Source organism: Orycteropus afer, unplaced genomic scaffold (genome assembly GCF_000298275.1).
Source record: "Orycteropus afer afer isolate SDZICR_OR568_19922 unplaced genomic scaffold, OryAfe1.0 scaffold00346, whole genome shotgun sequence".
In the NCBI taxonomy this organism is placed as follows: domain Eukaryota; kingdom Metazoa; phylum Chordata; class Mammalia; order Tubulidentata; family Orycteropodidae; genus Orycteropus; species Orycteropus afer.
In genome coordinates this window covers 1,682,120-1,704,412 of record NW_006921933.1, presented here as the reverse complement: position 1 = coordinate 1,704,412, position 22,293 = coordinate 1,682,120, and the positions used below count along the sequence as shown (strand labels likewise).

The 22,293-nt window shown below is 36.4% G+C and overlaps 1 protein-coding gene across 1 annotated transcript in view; it reads left to right on the top strand.

Annotated features, from left to right (window-relative positions):
• Positions 1-19,997, top strand: part of DHX15 (DEAH-box helicase 15) — a 69,855-nt gene extending 49,858 nt beyond the window's left edge. Inside the window, exons 6-14 of the mRNA XM_007952560.2 lie at positions 1,217-1,384; positions 4,574-4,660; positions 5,686-5,835; positions 6,530-6,638; positions 7,154-7,345; positions 10,213-10,335; positions 14,326-14,516; positions 18,503-18,672; positions 19,880-19,997. Coding sequence (XP_007950751.1) covers positions 1,217-1,384; positions 4,574-4,660; positions 5,686-5,835; positions 6,530-6,638; positions 7,154-7,345; positions 10,213-10,335; positions 14,326-14,516; positions 18,503-18,672; positions 19,880-19,997 — 1,308 coding nt within the window. The remainder of the gene's footprint in view (positions 1-1,216; positions 1,385-4,573; positions 4,661-5,685; positions 5,836-6,529; positions 6,639-7,153; positions 7,346-10,212; positions 10,336-14,325; positions 14,517-18,502; positions 18,673-19,879) is intronic.
• The last annotated feature ends 2,296 nt before the right edge of the window (positions 19,998-22,293 follow it).

The window sequence follows — 22,293 nt, the reverse complement described above, 5'->3', positions numbered from 1 at the left end:
TATTTTTTAGTTTAGAAGCATTAGTTTTGTATTTGCATGCCAGCAGGGGGCATTCTAATCTAGATACTATTTAAAATTTTTTTTTTTTTTCTAAAAATACTTGTTTTGTTATATTTTTGCCTATGATGAATAGAAGCATCCAGCTTCCATTTTCTTAGAAACTTGAAATCTCAAAGGGAGCTGTTAACATCCAGTCCTTAATAATTGTCATCTCTGTCAGTTTCCAAGACCTTATCTGTTACTTAAGAAAACTGGTATGCTTGAAATAGATGAAAATTACTCTTTGTTGTTGTATCTAAGAACTTTGTGTTCTTAACATGAAAACAAACTGATTTACAATTGTTTTAAGAAAAATTGTTCTAATTTGATACAATAAAAGTATAAAATGATTTTTCCTGAGCGTTTTTTCCTAGCATTCTGTCTTTTGAAATAAAGGTAATTTGTTTATAAGGACAGCTACTATGAGGTTTTTTATTGGATAGGCTCCCTAAGCAGTGTTTAATATACCCCCTGAACACATTTTTAAGTCCCTTGGCCACCTCCAGAACCACCCCTCACTCCCCACCCCCACTCTCTAGCTCGACTCGATCATTTGCTCACTCACTCACTCGGTATTTATTATGTTTCCTCCCTTTAAACTTAGATTTGAATGCAGATGTATTGGAATTTATCTGTGGTGTAGGGAGCTTTAAGGTAGTATAAAATATAAGTTAGCCTAGTTCTTAAACACCTGTTGATATTGTCAAGGTGTTTGTTCTCATTAGGCACAATGAAGCAAATCTTCCATATAATTACATTAGTGGGACGTGACATTCAAGCCTAATTGGCTAATATAAAATATCTAGCACATCAGTTCCTTTTAGATTATGAAAATTGAAAAGGTCATGAGTGCAGTTAATGTTCTTGGGTGAGAAATTTTGATTTTAGTACAATTTGTTGAAAATTAATTAGGAAATCTGACTCTAAGGAAAAGGATGTGAGATGCAAATAAGGCATTTATGTGTTGAATACAGAAATCAAAGTTGCTTGAACTGTTTGTGGAAATCCCCTTGAAATTTGCTCAATTAGTTTTGGTTACTAAATTGAAAATAACAGTATCTGTGAAGTGAAAGCAGGTTACATAAATAAAACTGCGTAGATCTAGGATTGTGATAAAGACTTAAAATATGTTAGTGTGTATTCGCTTTGTTTTCAGACTCAGACTTGTATTTTGTAGGAAATTGATGAAGCCTGTAAAAGAATAAAGCGGGAAGTTGATGATTTGGGTCCTGAAGTTGGTGACATTAAAATCATTCCCTTGTACTCGACGCTCCCACCACAGCAGCAACAGAGGATTTTTGAGCCTCCGCCTCCAAAAAAGCAGAATGGAGCAATTGGGAGAAAGGTGATGTTAAAAATGTTCTCTGTCAGCCTATTTTTAAAAAAAATACTTGTGTGTGGGTTATCAAATTATATTCCATTAGAAAGGCCTAAAGTTTTGGGTGATTGTTATCTGGGTTGTAAACAGCCAGAATTGTGTTTAGATGAAGTTCTACGTGTCTTCTGATCCTAGAGTAACTCAGAGCGTGTACTCCTTTGACGTTATTTATATAATGTGTACTTGTTTTGTTTTCCCCTCTCCCTGTAGGAAGTCTTACCTCAGGAAAAGGAAGATTGATTAGAGTAGGTTAAGAAAAGGGGAAGATGCAAAGTGCTATCTTCCTCCCATTAAAGTATTTGGCATAAAGAAGTTGAATGCGTCTTTCCTCAGTACCTGGTTTTTACGTAGAATTTTCTTCAAGGCCTAAGTAGATGTCATGCCTATAGGTCTGAAGTATTGAGTTTTCACACATCCCTAAACATACTGCATCGATGAGCAAGTTCCTTGAGGCAGAGACTATGTCTGCATCTTCTTGGTGTGGATGAGTGCCTGGCATAGCAGCTAGTCTGTACAGGGAGGAAGCAAGGTTTCCCAGTCTTACTTTGGAAGCCCTTTCTTGGGGGGTATTATTAGGAAGGGATCTGACTCCCAGATTGAAAAGAAAAAACTACATTTTTATTTTACTAGTCCTTTTAAAGAAAACACACACACACATACACAAAGCAAAGTTGCACTATTTTAAACTGTTTGAAAACCACTAGAACAGTGGCATCAACTTTTTATAGCCCAGCCAGTCATTCTGTTACATAATAGCTAAGAATCTTACTCTTTGGTCTTAATTTTTGTTTTTTTAAGTGTTTTATAGTTTTGGGAGATCATTGTCAAGGATTAGCCTTTAAAACATGTCAAGTTCTCCATTGTCCTAAATAATCTGTCTAGAACCAGAATACTAAAAGACTTCTAATCACAATATGTAGTATCTGTCGTTGTACTGCTTAACAACTTACATACCTGAAGTTTTATGTCGTTTATAAGGCATTTCCTACATTTTGTAATTTTATTTCCTAAACCTGTGTTAGTTAGAGCAAGGTGATATGCAAGGATCATAAAGGAAGTTGAAACTTGATATTAAAACTTTTTCACTATACTTAGCTGCTGAGGCTTGATTTCTGGCTCTGCCACCTACCCCTAAATTTATTATTCCCTCCACTATATCACACTGACTTTCTAGAACAATATTTATACTCACATTATACTTAATGCCACCTGTCAACTTTGTTTTTGCTTCAGCTCTGATTATTGAATGTGCGCATTAGCTACAAGTCCAGAGGAAGGTTTCTTAGTATCATCATGAAACCACTTATATTTCTTAATCAATGCTAGTGGTCTGTGTTTGCAACAGACCAATTTAAAATGGAAGCAAATAGAAAACGGGGATACTATATGGTTTAAAATCAGAAAAGGTGTGCACCAGTGTGTTAGGCCAATAAGCAACATCACGATAAATGGAGAAAGGATTGAAGTTGTCAGGGATTTTATTTTACTTGAATCCACAATCAACACCCAGGAAGCAGCAGCCAAGAAATCAAATACCCTATTGCACTGGGCAAATCTGCTGCAAAAGATCTCTTTAGAATCTTATAAAGCGTGGATGTCACTTTGATGACTAAGGTGTGCCTGACCCAGGCCATGGTATTTTCAGTCACCTCGTATGTATATGAAAGCTGGACAATGAAAAAGGAAGACTGAAGAAGAATTAGATGCCTTTGAATTATGGTGGTGTTTAAGAATATTGATTATAAAAGTGGACTGCCAGAAGAACAAACATACCTGTTTTGGAAGAAGTACAGCTAGTATACTTCTTAGAAGTGAGGATAGCAAGGCTTCATCTCACATACTTTGAACCTGTTATCAGGAGGGACTGACTAATCTTGGAGGAGGACATCATGCTTGGGGAGGCAGAGTCAGTGAAAAAGATGATGATCCTCAATGAGTTTATTAATGAAAAGAAAATGACCCTCAGTGAGATTTATTAATAGAGTGGTGGCAGCAGTAGGGTCAGATACACCTACTACTCTGAGGATGCCATAGGACCCAGCCACGTTTTACTCTGTTAGCTATAAGGTCATTGTGAGTCAAAACCAACTCTACAGTACCTGACAACAGTTATAACAAAAACTTACTGAAATTTTAAGCCAGTTAATTTGTAACATGTTTTTTATAAAAAATGAAATATACTATGAATAAATAAAATTATCGTCATTTTTTATATGTCTCCTTGACCGTCTTGCCCACATGCCCTGTTTAAATGAACTCTCAGTACATAATAGGTTTTCCCTTCTCTGTGGGTAGGTCCCATTTGACTTTCAAGGACTCTTCTCAGTGCCATATTCTTGGTACGTCTTCCATGTTTTCACTGCTGCAGTAAAGTCATAGAAACCTCACAGCATATCTTTGATATCACTTAAACTTTCTATCATGTCTGATCTTCCCTTACAAACTGTAAATGCTGTGAGAGCAGCCTCTCTCTGATTCATCCTCTGTGTTACCTGCTGACATACACAGGCATCTAACACTGAATGGAAGTAATCTTCCTGAAAATCAGATGTTCAGGGTAAATCCACTAAGGAGCTCATTTTCAATTATTTTAAAGGAATAAACTTAAATGTAACATGATAACTTCCTAAAAGGCATGTACATATCTAATTGTTATTGGATTATAACATGAGGTCTTTTTTCCCAAATGCCATTTTGTTAAAAATATTGAGTTGAATTTTGCTGAAATAATTAAAATTTTTCCTTTATAAATATTTCCTGAAAACATGTGTTCAAGTCTCTGTGTGTTACGTGAGGTTTGGATATTAACCAAGAGGTGTTCTATCTGTGGGGCATTCTGTGGAGTGTATTGCTTTATCAACATTTTTGTTTTGGTGATAGACACCCTTCTATTTGAATAAGCCAAATACAGTGTGGTTGGGTGATAACTGGAATACTTTAGTTGAAAAGATGTGGCTGTTGTAAGCTAAGGGAAGTTTTTAATTCTAAAATTAAGATTTTGCTTTTTATAGCATTGACTGTTGAAGATCAAACCTTACATCTAATTTATCTACTGGTTTGAAATTTGTATAAGCAGTAGTTTAAGTGGCTAATTTGTCTATCATGTTAATTGGACTTGAAGTGGAGTATAATTTATACTGTTTGCTTTTTCAACAGGTAGTTGTGTCCACCAATATTGCAGAGACATCACTGACAATAGATGGTGTGGTGTTTGTGATTGATCCTGGATTTGCGAAGCAAAAGGTAAAGATTCTAATGCTCTAGTTTTATACTTTATAAAGTAGTTCAGCTAACTTTAATTGTAGCCCTGTCATTTAATAGCTAAAATTTGCTGTTTAGAATTACTTCCTGTTTTGTTTCATTTTAAGATTCCTAACTCACTGTCAGAAATTAAGTCAGTGTTTAACCTTTTAACCTTAAGTTTCTTTTTTTTTTTTAAGGTGGTTCTGTTGGTTTTTGTTTGTTTCAGTGTCAAAATGATAGATATTTTGGCCTGTATGTTCATTTAAGTAATACAGGGTTAGTAATAAGGGCTATAGGGTTACCATTCATTGCAAATCAGTCACTTAGTCAACAGTTGCACACTGACAGTAGTGTGTCAGGCATGACGTAAAGATTAAGGATTGTTCTTGGCACACTATTTGGAAAAGTTTTAGAGTTGTTTGATAGTGCTGAGTACCAGCCACTTTTGCCAGTTGCAGTAGCCATTCGGTGTATGCTGTATGTTTTGTTTTTCAGTGATCTTTTGGGTAAGTTGTTTGCATTTTGTGTAGCTATAATTGGAAGATATAGTTGTATACCATATTCATGGTTTGGTGGAAAACACTCCCTTTCAGCTGAAAGCATGTAAACTGTCTTCTTACAGGATAAGTTTAAAATAATTATTCGTGATGTCAGTGGACATTGGTTGTAGAAATTGACAGTTTTTTACATCAGACAGAGTGCTTCAGCATTTTCAGCATATAAAAAGTAAAGTAAAACTGGTAGAACCAAAATTATCTTAAATTAGGAAGTATAAGGTAGAGGTGAGTCACTGTATATTTGATAAGAGCCTCTTTATGTTAGCTTGAGATTTTCAGAGGGATGGGAATGCCTGAAAGGCATCAGCATTGTGAATTCTCCTTAGATACATGGTAGCATGTCTCATTTATGGTGCTCGTCAATATTTTTTTATTTATTGTGGGGTTAGCTGTGAGCTTTGGGTACTTTCGTTGTGTCACATGTTTAATAACTGAAGAAAACATTGTTACGTATTTCCATTCCAATAGGTATACAACCCTCGAATCAGAGTTGAGTCCCTTTTGGTGACAGCTATTAGTAAAGCTTCAGCTCAACAAAGGGCTGGTCGAGCTGGTCGTACTAGACCTGGGAAATGCTTCAGACTTTACACAGAGAAAGCTTATAAAACCGAAATGCAGGTAAGGGTTATTGCTGTATCCTTCCTATGTGCTAAGACAGTTACGTTGAATTTGTTACCAGAAGGAGTTACTTAATTTTGCCTTCTGGCACCATACCAAAAACCAAACTCACTGCCATTAAATTGATTCCAACTCATAACAACCCCCATTGGGTATCCGAAGCTGTAAATCATTATGGAAGTAGATCGCCCATCTTCTTTCACAGAGCAGGTGGTGGGTTTGAACCGCTGACTTTCTGGTTAGCATCCAAATGCTGTCCTTATCCACTGTGGTACCAGAGCTCTTTTATGGCACTGTAAGCTCTTTGATTTTTGCAAGTGAGATTTATTTACAGCGTAACCCACCAGTACAACTCCTTGTTACAGTTCTGAGTCATGGTGGGCAGCAGGTGTAGCACTTTATGAATTCTTTGGGGCGTTATTATGTAACTGCATATAATCCTCTTGTACTACTAAATATAATTTGTTAGGTTCATATATCAGTTTGATACTGCATACCTTTCCAGCACTGCAGATACAGAAATTACTTGATTTCTTTCTAGTCTAGTATACAAATACTTTGTTTCTTTTGAGACAGTATAATACCAAAGTACATAAGCTAAAGAGGCTTTAAACAGATGAGTTTTACTTTCTGGAGCAAGAAGGTTAGGAAGTTGAACTTAACAAATGTTGTGTTGTTTTTTTTTTTTTCCTAGGATAACACCTACCCTGAGATTTTACGTTCTAATTTAGGATCAGTTGTGTTACAGTTGAAGAAACTTGGTATTGACGATTTGGTGCATTTTGATTTTATGGATCCACCAGGTATGACTTATCAAAGGATATTTTAATAAAACCTGTTAACCAGAATTGCCTCTATTATCTATAGCCTATTCAGTATATGCATTAAATACAGTTTACCTTTTTCCTCCATTATGCATCAAGATAAGTCCCTAAGTATTAACAGTAGAATTATCTGTAAGAGGTTGACATGCATAAATACATTATTCAGAATAACTAAATTTTTCTGGTAATTCAGGTTACGTGAATTATTGTCTGAGATGAAAATGTGAGAAATTTTTCTTGAGGAAAAAATAATTTGATAAATACATGAAGCTAATTATTTAGAAAAAAAGATAGTTTTAGGTACTATACAAGAAAATTTTAACAATTTTATATGATTCATTGTTTACTACACCTCTATAATTGAATTTTATGACAGTTTGGATTTGGTCCATTGTAGAATGAGAAATGAGATTGCTTATTAGAATGGTTTGTGCTTTGTCACATTTTTGCTTGCTAAAGGCAGCTTGGCTAATAGATTGCCTTTTTCTCTCTAGCTCCTGAAACTCTGATGAGAGCCCTAGAACTTTTGAATTATCTGGCTGCTTTAAATGATGATGGAGATCTGACAGAATTGGGATCCATGATGGCAGAATTTCCACTGGATCCACAGCTCGCTAAAATGGTTATTGCAAGCTGTGACTACAACTGTTCTAATGAGGTCCTATCTATTACTGCTATGTTGTCAGGTAATAGAGGGAGAGGAACTATAAAAACCCCAGCTCTTCAGTATTTGGGTGGACTTCACTTTTGTTGTTGTTACTGTTATTTTTTAATACTTGGCATGATAGTGGATTTGATAGATGGTTTCAGGGAACTCATTTTGTTTCCTCAATGTCTTGTACGTAGCTTCATAATGACATAGTATTTACAAAAGTAAAACAAGTCATTGTGCAAGAAACATAGTAAAAACATTAGTTCTCTTAAGTGCAAATAAAAATCACAGTGAGATTAATTTGAACCCATTGTAACTGAATTCTTTGGTAGATCCATCAGGGCTATCATTGTGGTTTATTACTCCAAAGCACAAGAAGAACTTGGTTCTAGTATTTGGTACTTTGAAATGAGCCTGTGACAAACAGAAACTATATGTTTAAATTGAGCTCTTTCTTCACATATAAATAAGCATTACAGTGACAGTCAAACATGAATTTCAAACTTAGTGTGAAATAAATAGAAGTAGCAATTTTACTTTTTGAGTTAAAATCTAATCTGATTATGCTAGTCTTTTACAATGACAGAAGAACACTTGATAAAGGAGATACACCTAATAGGTGAAGTTGCCAAGCTTGAAAACGGGAACATTAAGCTGAGAAAATCATGCTGTTTTCAATAGTGATAAAATTAATCTACAAAGGATTAGTAACTTGAAATTAAATTTTCCTGAAAGGAGAAGAAATAAATATTGTGAACAAACATGCATTCTGATTCGTATAGCTAAACGAGCAAGGCCTCCGTGGCACTATAGTGTCATTGTCGGTGAAGAAGAGACTTCAGGTGCAGTGCAGTTGATTGGTCCTTACTACTTAATGCCTCAAATATCTTCTGTGGAATCAAAGGATAAACTGAAAAAAAATCTAAAGATAAAACTTATGGCTTAGTTGAGATGTATATTCTAATGGTGTGAATTTTTTTATTTAAGAATTAGCTAAATGTTTTTTTTTCCAGAGTTATGATTGATCAGACTCAGAGCAGATGGGCAGGGCAGTATTGAATCTTTTGAATTAAATTGTAGTGTCACTTGCGGAGGTGGTGGTAGGTTGTTGTCTGCCTTATATGTTGTTACTAGATTTTCCCAGTTGTATTTACCCCAAGATTTTAGTTTGTAGAGAAGGTGTGGAGCAAAAGTTAACAGATTATTTGTGTATTTATTTGCCCAGTTTTTATTCCTCTAGATTCTCTTACCAGGCATACTATATAATTAACCATTGTGTGAGTTTAGAAAAATTAGCCCTTTAAAATATACATCAGTCTTATGCAGTTGAAGTCTTCCAACTGTATTCCAGTCTTATTTGTAATAGAGATATGGAGAAAGTAGGATTTATTGGTGATCTCCTTTAGCACATCTGGAGAATGAGCATGTATTTGCAGCAGTTTTTAAACAGGCCATTTGTGGGGGGATATGTTAAAGAGTAAGGAAGAAATCATGGAACAAAAAGTTTGCTGAGCTTGTTGTGCTTTGTTTCCCATTTAAATAGTTTCTGGAGTTTTGTCCTGAGAAAACAGTCCAATTCAGGGCCTTACGGAGTGCTATTTCTTCATCCCCACTATTAACTCTGCTGGCTAGTTCACATTAACTTTCACAGCTATGAGAAGTTTCTGTACCTTTATGAATTTCCTTGCTTAGACTACATTAAGCAAGACTGTTTACTGTGATCATGTTTTGTTGTCTCTGTTTGGCTACTTTGACATCTTTCTATAAAGGGGAAATGGTATGGGAAAAAAAATCATTTGATAATGTATTTGATCTCATTGTCTATGATTCCCATTATCTTCTATCTGAACTGGTATTTTTTTTTTTTTTTTTCTTGACAAGGTTTTAAGAGCTTTAAAATGTGTTGAAAAAGTCCCAAGCTGTTAAGCATTTTTATTTTCATACTGCTTTTATGACTCTGGAATTGCTAAAGTGAATTAAGGAAAGTTGTATTTCAAAACATGAAGTGCACACTTTGTAACAACTTTTAAGTTTTATGTGAATTAATGTTGAGGCTCTAAACAAATACTGTAGTTACATATTTTGATGACCTTTGAAATAATGATTGTTTCAGACTAATTGTCAACTTTTAAAACATTGGATTTTGCTTTTATATTGAGGTTTTGATTCAATTTTTTTTTTTTTTTTTTTTGACTTGGGACTTTATTAATTCTCTTTATTAAAATGCTAGAACACTAGGCTGACTATCCCCAGCCTTTTTGAATTTTCGTAATTTAAAGGCGGTTTAACCTTCCACCACTACTGCTATCATCAAAACCCAAGATTTCTTGATAATTCTATGTTCCATATACTTCTGCTCACCAGTGCTAATAGTGATACCGACCAGTTGGTAATAGCCACAGCAGTAGGGAGAATTATAATAGAATTGTGGCAGTAGACTGGTTGCAACAGTTTTTTAGCCTTATACTGGGCAAGTATAGCTTCCTAACTTTCACAGCCATTTGGTGAGTTCAATGTGTGGTCTTATGAAAAATTACATTAAGCCAAAAGGCTATTGACGCCATAATTCTGGTTATTGGTAGAGCTATCAGCACTGGTTTTTGAAATAAGTTGAACTCTTTAGTATCCTGATGGCCTTCAGAATAGCTGTTTTGATGCCTACTTTTAGATCTAGTTAAAATAATCAGGTACTCTGTAGCTTTGAAACCCTCTTGTTTTACAGATGTGGTTAGGTGTTGATGTACCAAATCAAGGTAGTAAACAGTCCAAGATGCAGTTGGAGGCCATCCTGCCCTGCCCTATGCTCTGTGAACTGACCTAGCTAGGCCTTGTTCCTCTATCTGTGAATGCGTGACTCATCGATATGGGCGTTTGTGTTGGGCCCATACCAACCTTGTTTAGTCCCACAGTGTTTTGTTCGTCCCACGGAGGCCAAGAAAGCTGCAGATGAGGCCAAGATGAGGTTTGCCCACATAGATGGAGATCATCTGACACTGCTGAATGTCTACCATGCTTTTAAACAAAGTAAGTGTAAATTAGATTGAAGGCACTCTTTTGTCTAAATGTCAGTTGCTGCAAATAAGATGTTTTTTCATCTTGCTTTCATTTATTATCTGTGACAACTTCACATTAGAAACCCAGAGGTGTGCTCAAAAAACTCCTGACTAGCATTTAAAAGAGAAATTGCCAATCCATTTAAAAATTGTTCAGTTTTATAAACATTGATTATAGAAAACCTGGAAAATACAGAATGATAAACATGAAAGAGTTGCATAAAATTCCACCACTAGTATACAAATTTTGATATGCTTCTCTTTTTTCCATATATTTCCATTTTTATGAAGTTTTATATCCTTTACAGAATTATTATGGTAATATTTTTACTAATAAACTGGTCTTGCATAGCAGTAAAACTAATAGAAAAGAGGACAGCAGATAAGAACAAGCAGTTTACAATCACACTACCAGTGGTCAGTCAACTTGAAGGGGAAGTGCAAACTCTACTATTAACCCAAGAAATGCAGCTTGTTGGGAGAGATAACATTTTCACACCTATAAAATTAGCATAGAAAATAGTCCTTAGCTGTATGGGAGTAGGTTTAGTGGAACAGTCATACTCTGGAGAGAGTGGCATAAATTGACCTGGCCTTTTATGAAGAGCAGTAGATTGTACGTATCCAGGCACCTTAGAAACTTAATACCCTTTAATCCAGAAATCTAGGAAGTAACCTTTTAGCAATCTGGGGGTACAGATATGGTGAAAGATTTTCACTTCGGGGTTATTTATAATTAGAGATTACCTAAATGCCCACCAGTACAAAAGTTGCTTAGTGAGTTAGGCTATAGCCAGGCGGTGAAATACTGTTGTTTAAACAGTGTTTTCAGAGAATGTTGTGACATAAAAATTCTTTGCCAGGTATTTGAAAATAAAACACATTAAGTCATTGCCAGATGCTCTTACAGTATTGTACTGTTTACAAATATTAAAAACTTAAATAAGGAAGAAAAAATTCCAAAATACCTGGAACAGAATCCGAAAAGGTTTCATTTCTACTTGTCAGCAGGCTGACGTGATGGATATGTAATAGTCACTATAAGTTTGTGTTTATGCTAATGACAAGTTTATTTCATAATTTATAAAGTTGACATTCAGATTTTGCACCTTTTGTTTTTCTTGTAACTCAGTTTTATTATCATAAAAATCTTACTTACACTCCTGAAATAGAGCCTTTTGACTTTGGCACATCTGTCTAAAGGGGATAAATTTACTTGTCTCAGGGTTTGAGAGCGCTAGAGGGCCAGTGTGTGCTCCAAATAGCATAGCAATTAGAATGCCGCACATCTGTTTCTTCCACACGGACCCAAGATGAGTTGAATAAAATTGATGACTATCAGAGCAGAAAAGGGATACAGCCTTTTTTTGCCCAGATCTAACAGATTATGGATGACATCTCCATATGAGAGGCAGAGGAAAGGTTTGTGAGAAACCAGGCTCTGGAGGGCTGGCCAGTACCTGGTTTTCTTCAGAGCATTTATTTTATCCCTTGTGTGTGACCCCGATAGGCCAGGTAAGCCAGGAAATCTGTATTCCTGAGTGTGCCAAGCATCATACTGGGTGATCCTGGGTGACCAACGGACAAATAGCTGTTAATCGACTGCGGATAACTGCTTCAGGAAGGAAGGCTTTGCGAAAAAGCAGGTTCATGTCCATCTTGGTTCTTAAAATTCATGTTAGGATATTATTTTAAGTGATAGATAAAAGATTCTGAAGAAGGGGGGTATGTTTTTCCTTGCTTGTTTTGCCCTCTTACTCTTCACCAGACATTTTAATTAACCTTTTTAAAATCAAGAGATTGTATTGTTTTGTTACTTAAGTATATGATAACTAAGTAGCATAGCAGTGTATTTGGATTTCTTAACTGTACTTTGGAAATGAAATGACGGATATATTTTAGACCTGTGCTTTAATTTTAAATGTAAATTTAGCAGTGTATTTTAAATTGGAGGAATTCAAGACTTGAACTGATGAAATTGTTGAATAATCTTTAGGCTTTAGGCACATAGTTGGGAGCTTTCTGTAACAGTATTGGATGATACACATGTGTAGAAGCTTCATCCTGCCCCTTACACATTGAATGTTAGTGTCTGCTAACTAGATGGATTGTCCTCTTCTAATAAACGCTCCTCCTGCTAGGGGGACGGTAAACTGTTGGCTTGTTTTTAGGCCTTTGCTCTGTACATTTGTCTTAATAAAGTTACAAAAAAAACATAGAATGACTTGACATTTTATACAGTATCTCCTTTGTTCAAAGGTGGAGAGGTTTAGCCTTTATTCTCTGCCACCTTTTTAAATAAGAATCCTCTTAATTTTTGTTTTTTTTAAATCACAGACTTTCAGATCCCCACGTAATTGTAATATTTGGTTATTTCATAACCATTTGTTGAATTTGGAATATTTTCAATAATGCTATTTAAATTATACCGTGTGATTTTATTAATTGAAACATACATTTTAATAATAGCACGTATATTTCAGGTAACAGGCCAAAATATATTTTATTTCACTGGTGACAGTGGTAAATGACATAGGTAAAGCTAAAATGTCACCTTCATAAAATATCATGTTAATGCTATTTGAGTAATATTTTTCGGGAAAAATCTATATTTAAGTTATTTTTTAACAGCTTAGTCTCTGTGTATATGTGCAAAAACGACAAGGAGGCCACATGTTCTGACCTCCTCTAATCCCACAAGAGGAAGACAGAATCACCATCAATAGCACAAGGCCTATTACTGCAAGGCCAGACACGCTGCCTCCCTCCAGCCCTTTCACCAACCGTTCCTCCCAAAGCACCCACCACCTCTCTCCTGGGTTTGATAATTCGCTGCAGTGGCCACACAGAGCTCACGGATTACGGGTTTACTAGGGAAGCACCAGGCTACAACTCAAGTTCAAGAAGTACGCTCAGTCTCTCTCCCAGCCCACCATCTCTCAGCCAAGTCTCTCACAGTCTCTCCCCCAGCAGTGCGTGTCCCTTGGTGTCTCACTCAGCAATGCGCGTCTCTTGCGTCTCTTTCCCAGCAGCGTGTGTCTCTTTCAGCAGCACATCTTCCTCCACCAGCAGTCAGAGAGTTCTGCCTCTAGGAGACCTCCTTTTGAGCCCGGCAGAGTGGCCAAACTAACCAATCATAGCATCAGAACTCTAAGCACCTGAGAGAGAGTGGGCACCTCCCAGAACATTGTTTTATGCCACGCCCAACAGAAATACTCCAAGTGGACAACTTTAGCAATTAGGAGCTCCTCAGTTGCTCATAGAAAATCCCATCTTGGAGTTTACAAAGACTTATGGGTAGAAAAGCCACACTAAGTAATTTACTACACCACAATATGTGAGATTTCACTCTGAAAAAATATAACTGGGTGAGTTTTAGCACACTAATGTCTGAGCACTTCAACTAATTTCATTAGATTTATTATCAAAAGGGTGTTTCTCCACTGATGAATACTTGATAAGCTTCCAACTGATCCATTGTCACTCATCATTATATACCAGAGACATCAGTGGAAAACAGTATGTTTACTTTAGAAATCCTTTGATAAACAGCCCTTAGATGAATCTAAAACTGTCTTGTCTTCTAAAATGAGAAGACATGGCATTTTATCAAATTCCCCTTCTGCAAACCTTCAATAGTTGTCTGTTAGACCATCTATTGAAGACAACCAGGTGAATGTTAATGGATAAAAGAACTCAATTTACTGAAAATAGTCTATTTAAATTATTGTTTAGGGATCCTATAATCAAAAACTTCAGTGTTTTTGAAACCACATGACAGATTTTTAGGAAAGGTGGCAACAGTGCAGTTCATTTTAAGAAAATGATTTGGGTAAATAACTTTTCTGGATTATTCTGCTAACTGTTGATAGTGATTTTCCTTTCTAATTAGATAGTATACTTGTGTAGATCACTCACGGCCCCTCTTTTTCTGTTGTTTCTTTTCCCTTGAACTTTGTAGATCATGAATCGGTTCAATGGTGTTATGACAACTTCATTAACTACAGATCCCTGATGTCTGCAGACAATGTACGCCAGCAGCTATCACGGATTATGGACAGATTTAATTTGCCTCGTCGAAGTACTGACTTTACAAGCAGGGACTATTACATTAATATACGAAAAGCTTTGGTTACTGGGTATTTTATGCAGGTATGTGAATAATACAGAAATGCATAATTAAATGTGCTTACATGATATTGTTTACTTTTTATTATAGCATTTTGAATCTACTGAAATATAAAATGAGTTTTAAGAATGCCTATCAAAATTGATTTTAAATTATATCGGCTTTCTCAAATGAAATAATCAATTCTGTATGTCTATACTGTGGTACTCTGGTGGCATATAGTTAAAGCATTCAGCTGCTAACCAGAAGGTCAGTGATTTAAACCCACCAGCCGCTCCATCAGAGAAAGGTGAAACAGTCTGTTTCCATAAAGATTTACAGCTTTGGAAACTCTATGTCCTTTAGGGTTGCTGTGAGTCGGAATTGACTAGATGACAATGAGTTTTATACTTTGGACAAGGAGCCTTGATGGTACAGTGGTTAAGTGCTATGCTACTGAGTGGAAGATTAGCAATTGAAAGCCACCAGCCACTCCACAGGGGCAAGATGTGGCAGTCTGCTTCCATAAAGATTTACAACCTTGGAAACACTGTGGAACAATTGGCTCACTACGGATAGAATCGACTAGACTTTTTAATGCTTTGAATAGTCGTCAGGAAGGGCCAATCACCAGAAGACGACATCATGTTGGGTGAAGTGGAGAGCCAATGAAAACGAGAGAAACCCTCAGTGAGATGGTTTGACACAGTAGCCACAGCAGTGGACTCAGACATACCAAAGATCATGAAGATGGCACAGGGGCCCGGGCAGCATTTCATTGTGTAATTCAGGAGGTCAGCATGAGTCAGAGCCAACTCAGTAGGAGCTCACAGTGAGTCGCAAATGAACGCAGTCAGTGGCCAAGTGAGGCCAGTTATGAAGGAATCTGTTTTAAAATCACATGTATATTAATAGGGTCTTTGTTATATCAGAATTGATACTGCCATTTTCAAGATACAAATTTCAACCCTTTTATTTATTTCATCTTTAACTTTTTTTGGTGATTTGGGTGAAATTTTACAAAGCACATTCGTTTTACGTAGAACAGTCAATACACTTTTGGTTTTGTGACACTGGTTGCATTTCTCTAAGTGTTAACATCTCATCTCCCACTTCCTCCCTGTGTTTACCCTTTGCCTGTGTCCTTCCTGTCTTTGCATTCCTGCCCCCTACCTTTCTCCCTGTACAAATGTTGCCCTTCTAGTCTCCTATGGTTGATTGTTCTAAGGAGTGCTTCTCCCTGGTGTAGGTGCTCAGTTTACAGGCCCTATCGCTTGGCTGACAGTTAAGCCACAAAAGTGATTTCGATTCTGGGCCTGAAGGGTGGGTTGGGGCCATAATCGTGGTGGTTTTACCAGTCTCCATCAGACCAGTAAGGCTGGTCTTTTTTTTAATAATTTTGAATGTCATCCCACAGTTTTCTCCAGTCTATCCAGGGTCTTTAATTTTTTTTCCCTTTCTAAGTGGTTGGTATTGGTAGCTGGGCACATCTAGTTCATGAGGTCCCAGAGTCATATAGGTTGATGGTCCATTGGTTCATTAGTCCTTTGGACTAACTGTTTGCATGTCTGTTGGTTTTCTTCACTCTTTCTTTGCTCTAGATGAGGAGAGATCAGTAATTGCCACTTAGATGGCCACTGCCAAGCTTTTAAGATCCCAGTTACTACTCACCGAAGATGTAGAACAGTATTTTTGTATATCATGTTGTGCCAATTGAGCTTGATGTCCCCTTTTACCGTGGTCCTGATCCTGCATGCCCGGAGACCCCTTCCCTCAGGGTGCTTATTTGTGGCTAAGAAGTTACCCTGACTTTGCCTCCTGACATGTTTAAAAGTGCATATGGCCAGTATTTTATAGCCAGTACAAATACATGGGAAAGAATATCCTCTGCCAAACCTGTGTGTGGTCATGAGCGTAGTCCCACTTGCCTGTCCCTACCTGTCTGCATAGGTACCCACCCCTGGATGAGGGTTTGCTCTTACTGTTAATGCAGCATTGCTGTGAGTGGTATTTTTGCCTTATTGTCTGTACCTCTTGTGCCTCTCTCCGTGTCTACCTTTTCCTTATTGTGCTTGTCATACTCTTTTGTTACAGTGCTTTTCTCTTCACCCATATCAAACCTGTCTCTAAATTATCTCCTCCCTTCCCATCCCTGGTAACCAACAAAGAAAATTTACTTCCCTGTGTAAACCTTTCCTTTTTATAGTAATGGACTCATAACAATGTTTGTCCTTCTGTGACTGACTTATTTCAGTCAGCATAACACTCCAAGTTAATCCACCTTATGAGGTGCTTTCCTTCTTTATTCTTTAATGTTGCATAATATTTCAACCCTTTTAATAAAAATGATTGTATTAAAGTTTCTCTGAGTCTAGATCTTAATTGGAAATGTATTATGATCATTATAGAGTACTATAATGATCCAAAAGTTAAAGAGGCAGATTCTCTGGGTGGATCAAGAAATAGAGTTCACTGTTTTCTTTATCAAGCACCCCCAAATTCAGATATTCAGATGATAACTTCATGTACAGTTGTGTAGAGTGATCAGTCATATTATAACACAGCTTTGGGTACTGTAAATGCCAGAAATACCTTTTTAGTAATGAAGATGATATTTATGTAAAACTTTCTTTATAAAAGATTTAATTGAGTTTAAACATACTATTGTGGATGGTGTAAGCACTGAAGCAAAACTAGTCGGGTAAACACAGTGAACAATTATTTTTAAGGGGTTTAAAACACATTATATTATAAAATTAATTACGTTGAAAACAAATAGTTTTTTATTTGTGATGGAGTGATTTTCCTTTCTCTCTGCTTTTCTTTGTTCATTTTCTTTCTGTGGATGTCTCTTTAAACAAGAGCTGACCTCAGGGCTACATGAGTTTAATAGAATGTTCACCTGACTCAGTTTCAGAGTCAAAATCAAAGGGCACTGGGGAGGGGCTGGCATCTGTATTTGAAATTCAGAGTAACAGTAAGAATGTTCATTGTGGCACCTTTATTCTGAGATCTTAAGCTTAATTGAGTAAAGTATGAAAATTCTTTCCCCAGACTCTTAACTATATTTTTAGTATTTGTTTAGTATAGACTAGCTTCTTGACATAATGTTCTTAAAGTTGATATATTTGAGCACTATAGCTTCCTTCTTTTATGATTAAAATTTCTCTTAGAAACAGGGCATACGGTTATCATCCCTAGCACCTAATAGGTACTTATTAAATATTTATTGAATTCAATTGAGCTCGTTTTCTGTTAGTAACACACATTCTTTATATACACAGTTTTAGAATTGAAAGGGTATGTGCTTCACTGTTTGTTAATTGTGCCTTAGGTGAATGCCTCTAATCAGAGCATCTGGTAGAGAGATTACACGAAAGATGCCAAGTGTGCCTTCTCTTTTTTCCATTCTCTTTCATATCATTCTCTTTTCTTTGTTTCAAGTTACTTTTTTTTTTTTTTTTTTGCTATTTATTTTTCTACTGTAGATGGGAATCTTCTGGTAATTGTTCGTCTGCTCTGCAGTGGGCCCTGGAACTCTATAATGAGCCTGCTCTAGTCTTAAGGCAAGGAAGACCCAGATAATATTAGGCTATGTTGGCCCATAAGGTCTCCACTATTCAACCCTGCCTGCTGTCATACTGTGAAAGCAGCCATAGGCAAACAGGCATGACTGTGTTCCAATAAAATTTTTCTTATGGATACTGAAATTTTAATTTTGTAATATTTTCAATGTCACACAATGTTATTATTTTGTCCCTTTCCTACCCGTAAATCATTTAAAAATGTATAAACCAGTTTTGGCTCATAGGCCTTACAAATACAGGCACTGGGTTGGATTTGGCCTGCGGGCTATAGTTTGCTGATCTCTGCTTTTATTAGGCAGTGATAAATAAGTAGAGCTGTGGAATGAAAAGCAGAAAGTGAGGCCTGCCTGTTTCTAATTACATAGGTGGCTTTATCCCACTATTGTTTTATACCTAGCATATACTAGCTTCTGTTGTATTAATTTACTTGGTTTTGGTTTCAGGTGGCACATTTAGAACGGACAGGGCATTACTTAACTGTGAAGGACAACCAGGTGGTTCAGTTGCATCCCTCCACTGTTCTTGACCACAAGCCTGAATGGGTGCTTTATAATGAGTTTGTTCTTACAACAAAGAATTACATCCGGACGTGTACAGATATCAAGCCAGAATGGTAAGCACACCTTTTGTTTTTGTTAGCGTTTTTCTCAGAATATAATCTGGATTATGTTTCACGAGACATGTCCTTCTACTCACTGATGGGGGAATTGGTTGATTTTCGTCTCAATTAGGAACCTATATTGCAGTGTGTGGGTTTGGGGAGTTGACCTGATGCTCTGGTTGATCTCTTGCTGTCTTTTCTTTGCAGAGAAGACAGTGGGATTGTTGGTATGGATAAGGACCAGATTTGAGCAGAATATGAAGTTAGAGTTGACTGGCACTCAGTTCTTTGGAGCCTTCTTTTATAATTAAGATTAACTCAGGCCAATACTGTTGCTGGTTCCAGAAGTGATTCATTTTTATGTTCTATTACTTGTCCCATTCACAACTAGTTTTCAACTATTTATCATTTCCTTGGTGGTGCATGGTGTTCAAGAGCATAGAAACTACATACAGGTAGAGATCTCTGTTAGAAATTCAGGTGATGGTATCTTAACATAGTAGCTTTTACAAAATGTAATCAGAACTGATTATTTCAAGAAAAATTACTTTGGTGTTTTTGTTTTTTTCCCTTAAGCCAGAATCCTTTCTGTGACTTATGATGGAAATTGTCAGCCAGAATGGCGGGACTGAAAGCACAATGTGGCTTATTTTAGGCACTGTCACATCCTATATATTGTGAGGCTTCTTTCCTACACTGATTTGTGACTTTTGACACTTCAATTGTGTAGGACATTACCATGTTATCTTTAATGCTTTGTTGAGAAAAAAATTGTAAGGATAGACTTTAGGATTTCAGTCAAGTGGATTCTTTGGGATATACAGTTATGTGTATAGTTATTAGAACATTGAAAATGAGGAGATGCAATCATTTGAATACTAAGAAGTTTCTGTATCTGTATTATTGTTGTAACCTTGGAGAGGCAAGTCAGAATAGTATGCTACAGTGAAGAAATCATGAGCCTTATGTTGTCATCTTATTCATGTAAAAAGATTTTTTAAAGACGATGCTTTCAATGTTTTTTTTTTTTTTTAATGAAGTTTCAGTGTCAATTTACTGCTTACTAAATTAATAACATTTCTAATGCATTTGTAATTTTATCATTGACTTGGGTTTATAGATTTGCCTTTATGAATATGAACGACTAATGCCTATCTAGTGAGCACTCCAATACTTTAATTAAATGTTAATTTGGTAATTTCTTCCCCCTTCTGGACAGGTTGGTGAAAATTGCCCCTCAATATTATGACATGAGCAATTTCCCACAGTGTGAAGCAAAGAGACAGTTGGACCGCATCATTGCCAAACTTCAATCCAAGGAATATTCACAGTACTGAATGCAACGCTAGAACTGAAGTTACTCAGAGGACAGCTTTAAAAGATGAATGAACTCAAAAGTTAAAGTTGTGCTCTTCACGTTGGTTCAATAATGGCCTTTATTTGAAAGCTTTTTAATTTTTCTTTACAGTAAATATTCCATTCTGATTTCATAAATTAAACATTTATGCCTCCCTTTTGTGTTGACACTGTAGCTTATACTGGAAAAGTCGATCAATGTTTTGCAGTTTATTGAAAGTAGTTCTATATATAACAATGTTATAAGCATTTCTTTAGAAATGGTTGAAAATGCTTCTAAAATGTGATTATCGACCATGGTATGCATGATCGTTGTAATTGTTGACATTCCTTTTAGAAGTTGTGAAATGTTACAACTTGTGCTTATGTAGACACAATCTTCTGTCTCAGTACAGAGGCACTGACTTCAATAAAGTCTATTTATACTAATTTTGGCCGAAGTACGTTGGTATCTTTGTTCTGATCTCTTTAAGTATGGCTTTTTGTCTTCCTCTGTTTTTGTTTTATTTTTTGATTATCATCATATTGTGGTTACATATTTAATGGATCTCTCCAAAAGGACTTCTTAGATAAAAGTGGTCATAAAAGCAGTATTTTTAAGACCATAGTTTAGAACTTTGTTATGTTAGTTAAGAATGTGATCTAATGGGGTAAAGTATGTCATTTCCGTTTGAACTTGGATCCCGAAAGACAGAAAATAATGAAGAAAGGATCTCTCTCTCATCTTTCTCGAAGTTCATTTTATAAGGCTGCACATTTATTATCTGGTTACCACATTTTTGGCAGATCTTTTTGTTATACTTAGATAAATACTCTGAGCACTCTAGCCACTGAAACATGTTGATTTACATTAAGTAGATGGGAGATGTTAGGATATTACTTGAAGATCTCAATCAATTTGACTGAAGTCTCAGTGTTGGATGTTTTATGCACTATAGTATACAAAGTAATTAGTACAATACAACGAGCAGTAAGTAGACAAGTTAAAAACCCTTTCTTAACCACAAATGAGATGTTTGAAGTGATGTACACCTATCTAGAGTGTGTAATCCATCATTTCTTTTCAGTTATAGAATGAATAGTACCATATTTGATAATGCCTAGTCTTCCTTCTACTGTAAATGAAAATGTTAAAGGAAATTTATAGACACTTGTTTTAGGGAGTGAGTTGGGCACAGATCCGCTTTTTCAAGACATGAGGGTACTGTTTCATGGAGGTGGCTGTTCTAAGTGAGCACTACCATGCTTTTGTGTGTCTGATTTTTCCAGGGACTGGTTTACATGCTGGAATAATACTTTGGGTTACATTTGAATTGGTTGAAAATCTATTCCACGTTTAGTATTGGCAATGCTATCTACTAGACATTTTTTCAGGGCATGTTAAGAAAGTCTAGGCATTTGTTTCCACAGAAAGGCCACGCTTGCCAGAGGGATTTGGGACCTGTTAAGATTTATGCCACAAGTATAGAGTTTGGGCAGTCAGATGCATTTCTTTATAATTTGACCATCCAGTTTTACTTTAACTTTATATTGTAATTTGGGTGAAAGTTTACAGAACAAATTGGTTTTTCATATAACAACTCATGTACATTTTATTTTGTGACATTAATTGCCGTCCTCACAGTGTGACTACTCTTCCCACTTCCTCCCTGTTTCCATTCATCCTTATTTCTTACCCTTTCTTGCCTTCTGAGCTTTGACCATCCAAATTTAAATAGGTTCCAGTGTAATATGATGTTTAATCTTAAGCCTGTTAAAACCTGAAGTTAGACCATTAGGTTTTCTTTACAGAAAAATTGTTAACTATAGAGCTTTAGGTAACACAGAGTCACGTTTGGTATGTGGCCAAGTTTCTGGGCATGGTGAGTGCTGTACTGTCTTGAAGGTGATGACTGCGCTTTGAGAATGATTGTTGAGAAAGAACAGCAGGCTGAGTTTTTTCCGTGTCGCAGTGCCTACCCCAGTGGCTCTGGTACTATTGCTGGGCTGGCTGCATCTGAACAAAGCTGGGGGTTTCTTAAAGTCTGTGCTATTGGCAAATGCAGCATGGCTTCTAAAACTTGTATTTTCCAACACCTTTGTCTCCCATACCAAACCAACCAAACTCAGTGCTGTAGAGTGGATTCTGACTCACAGTGACCCCTCCTTGGGTTTCTGAGGCAGTATCTCTATGGAAGTAGATTGCCCAGTCTTCCGAGTGGCTGGTGGGTTTGAACCGCCAGCCTTCTGGTTAGCAGTCAGGTGTCTTACTCATTACACCACAGAGCTCTCTTTGTC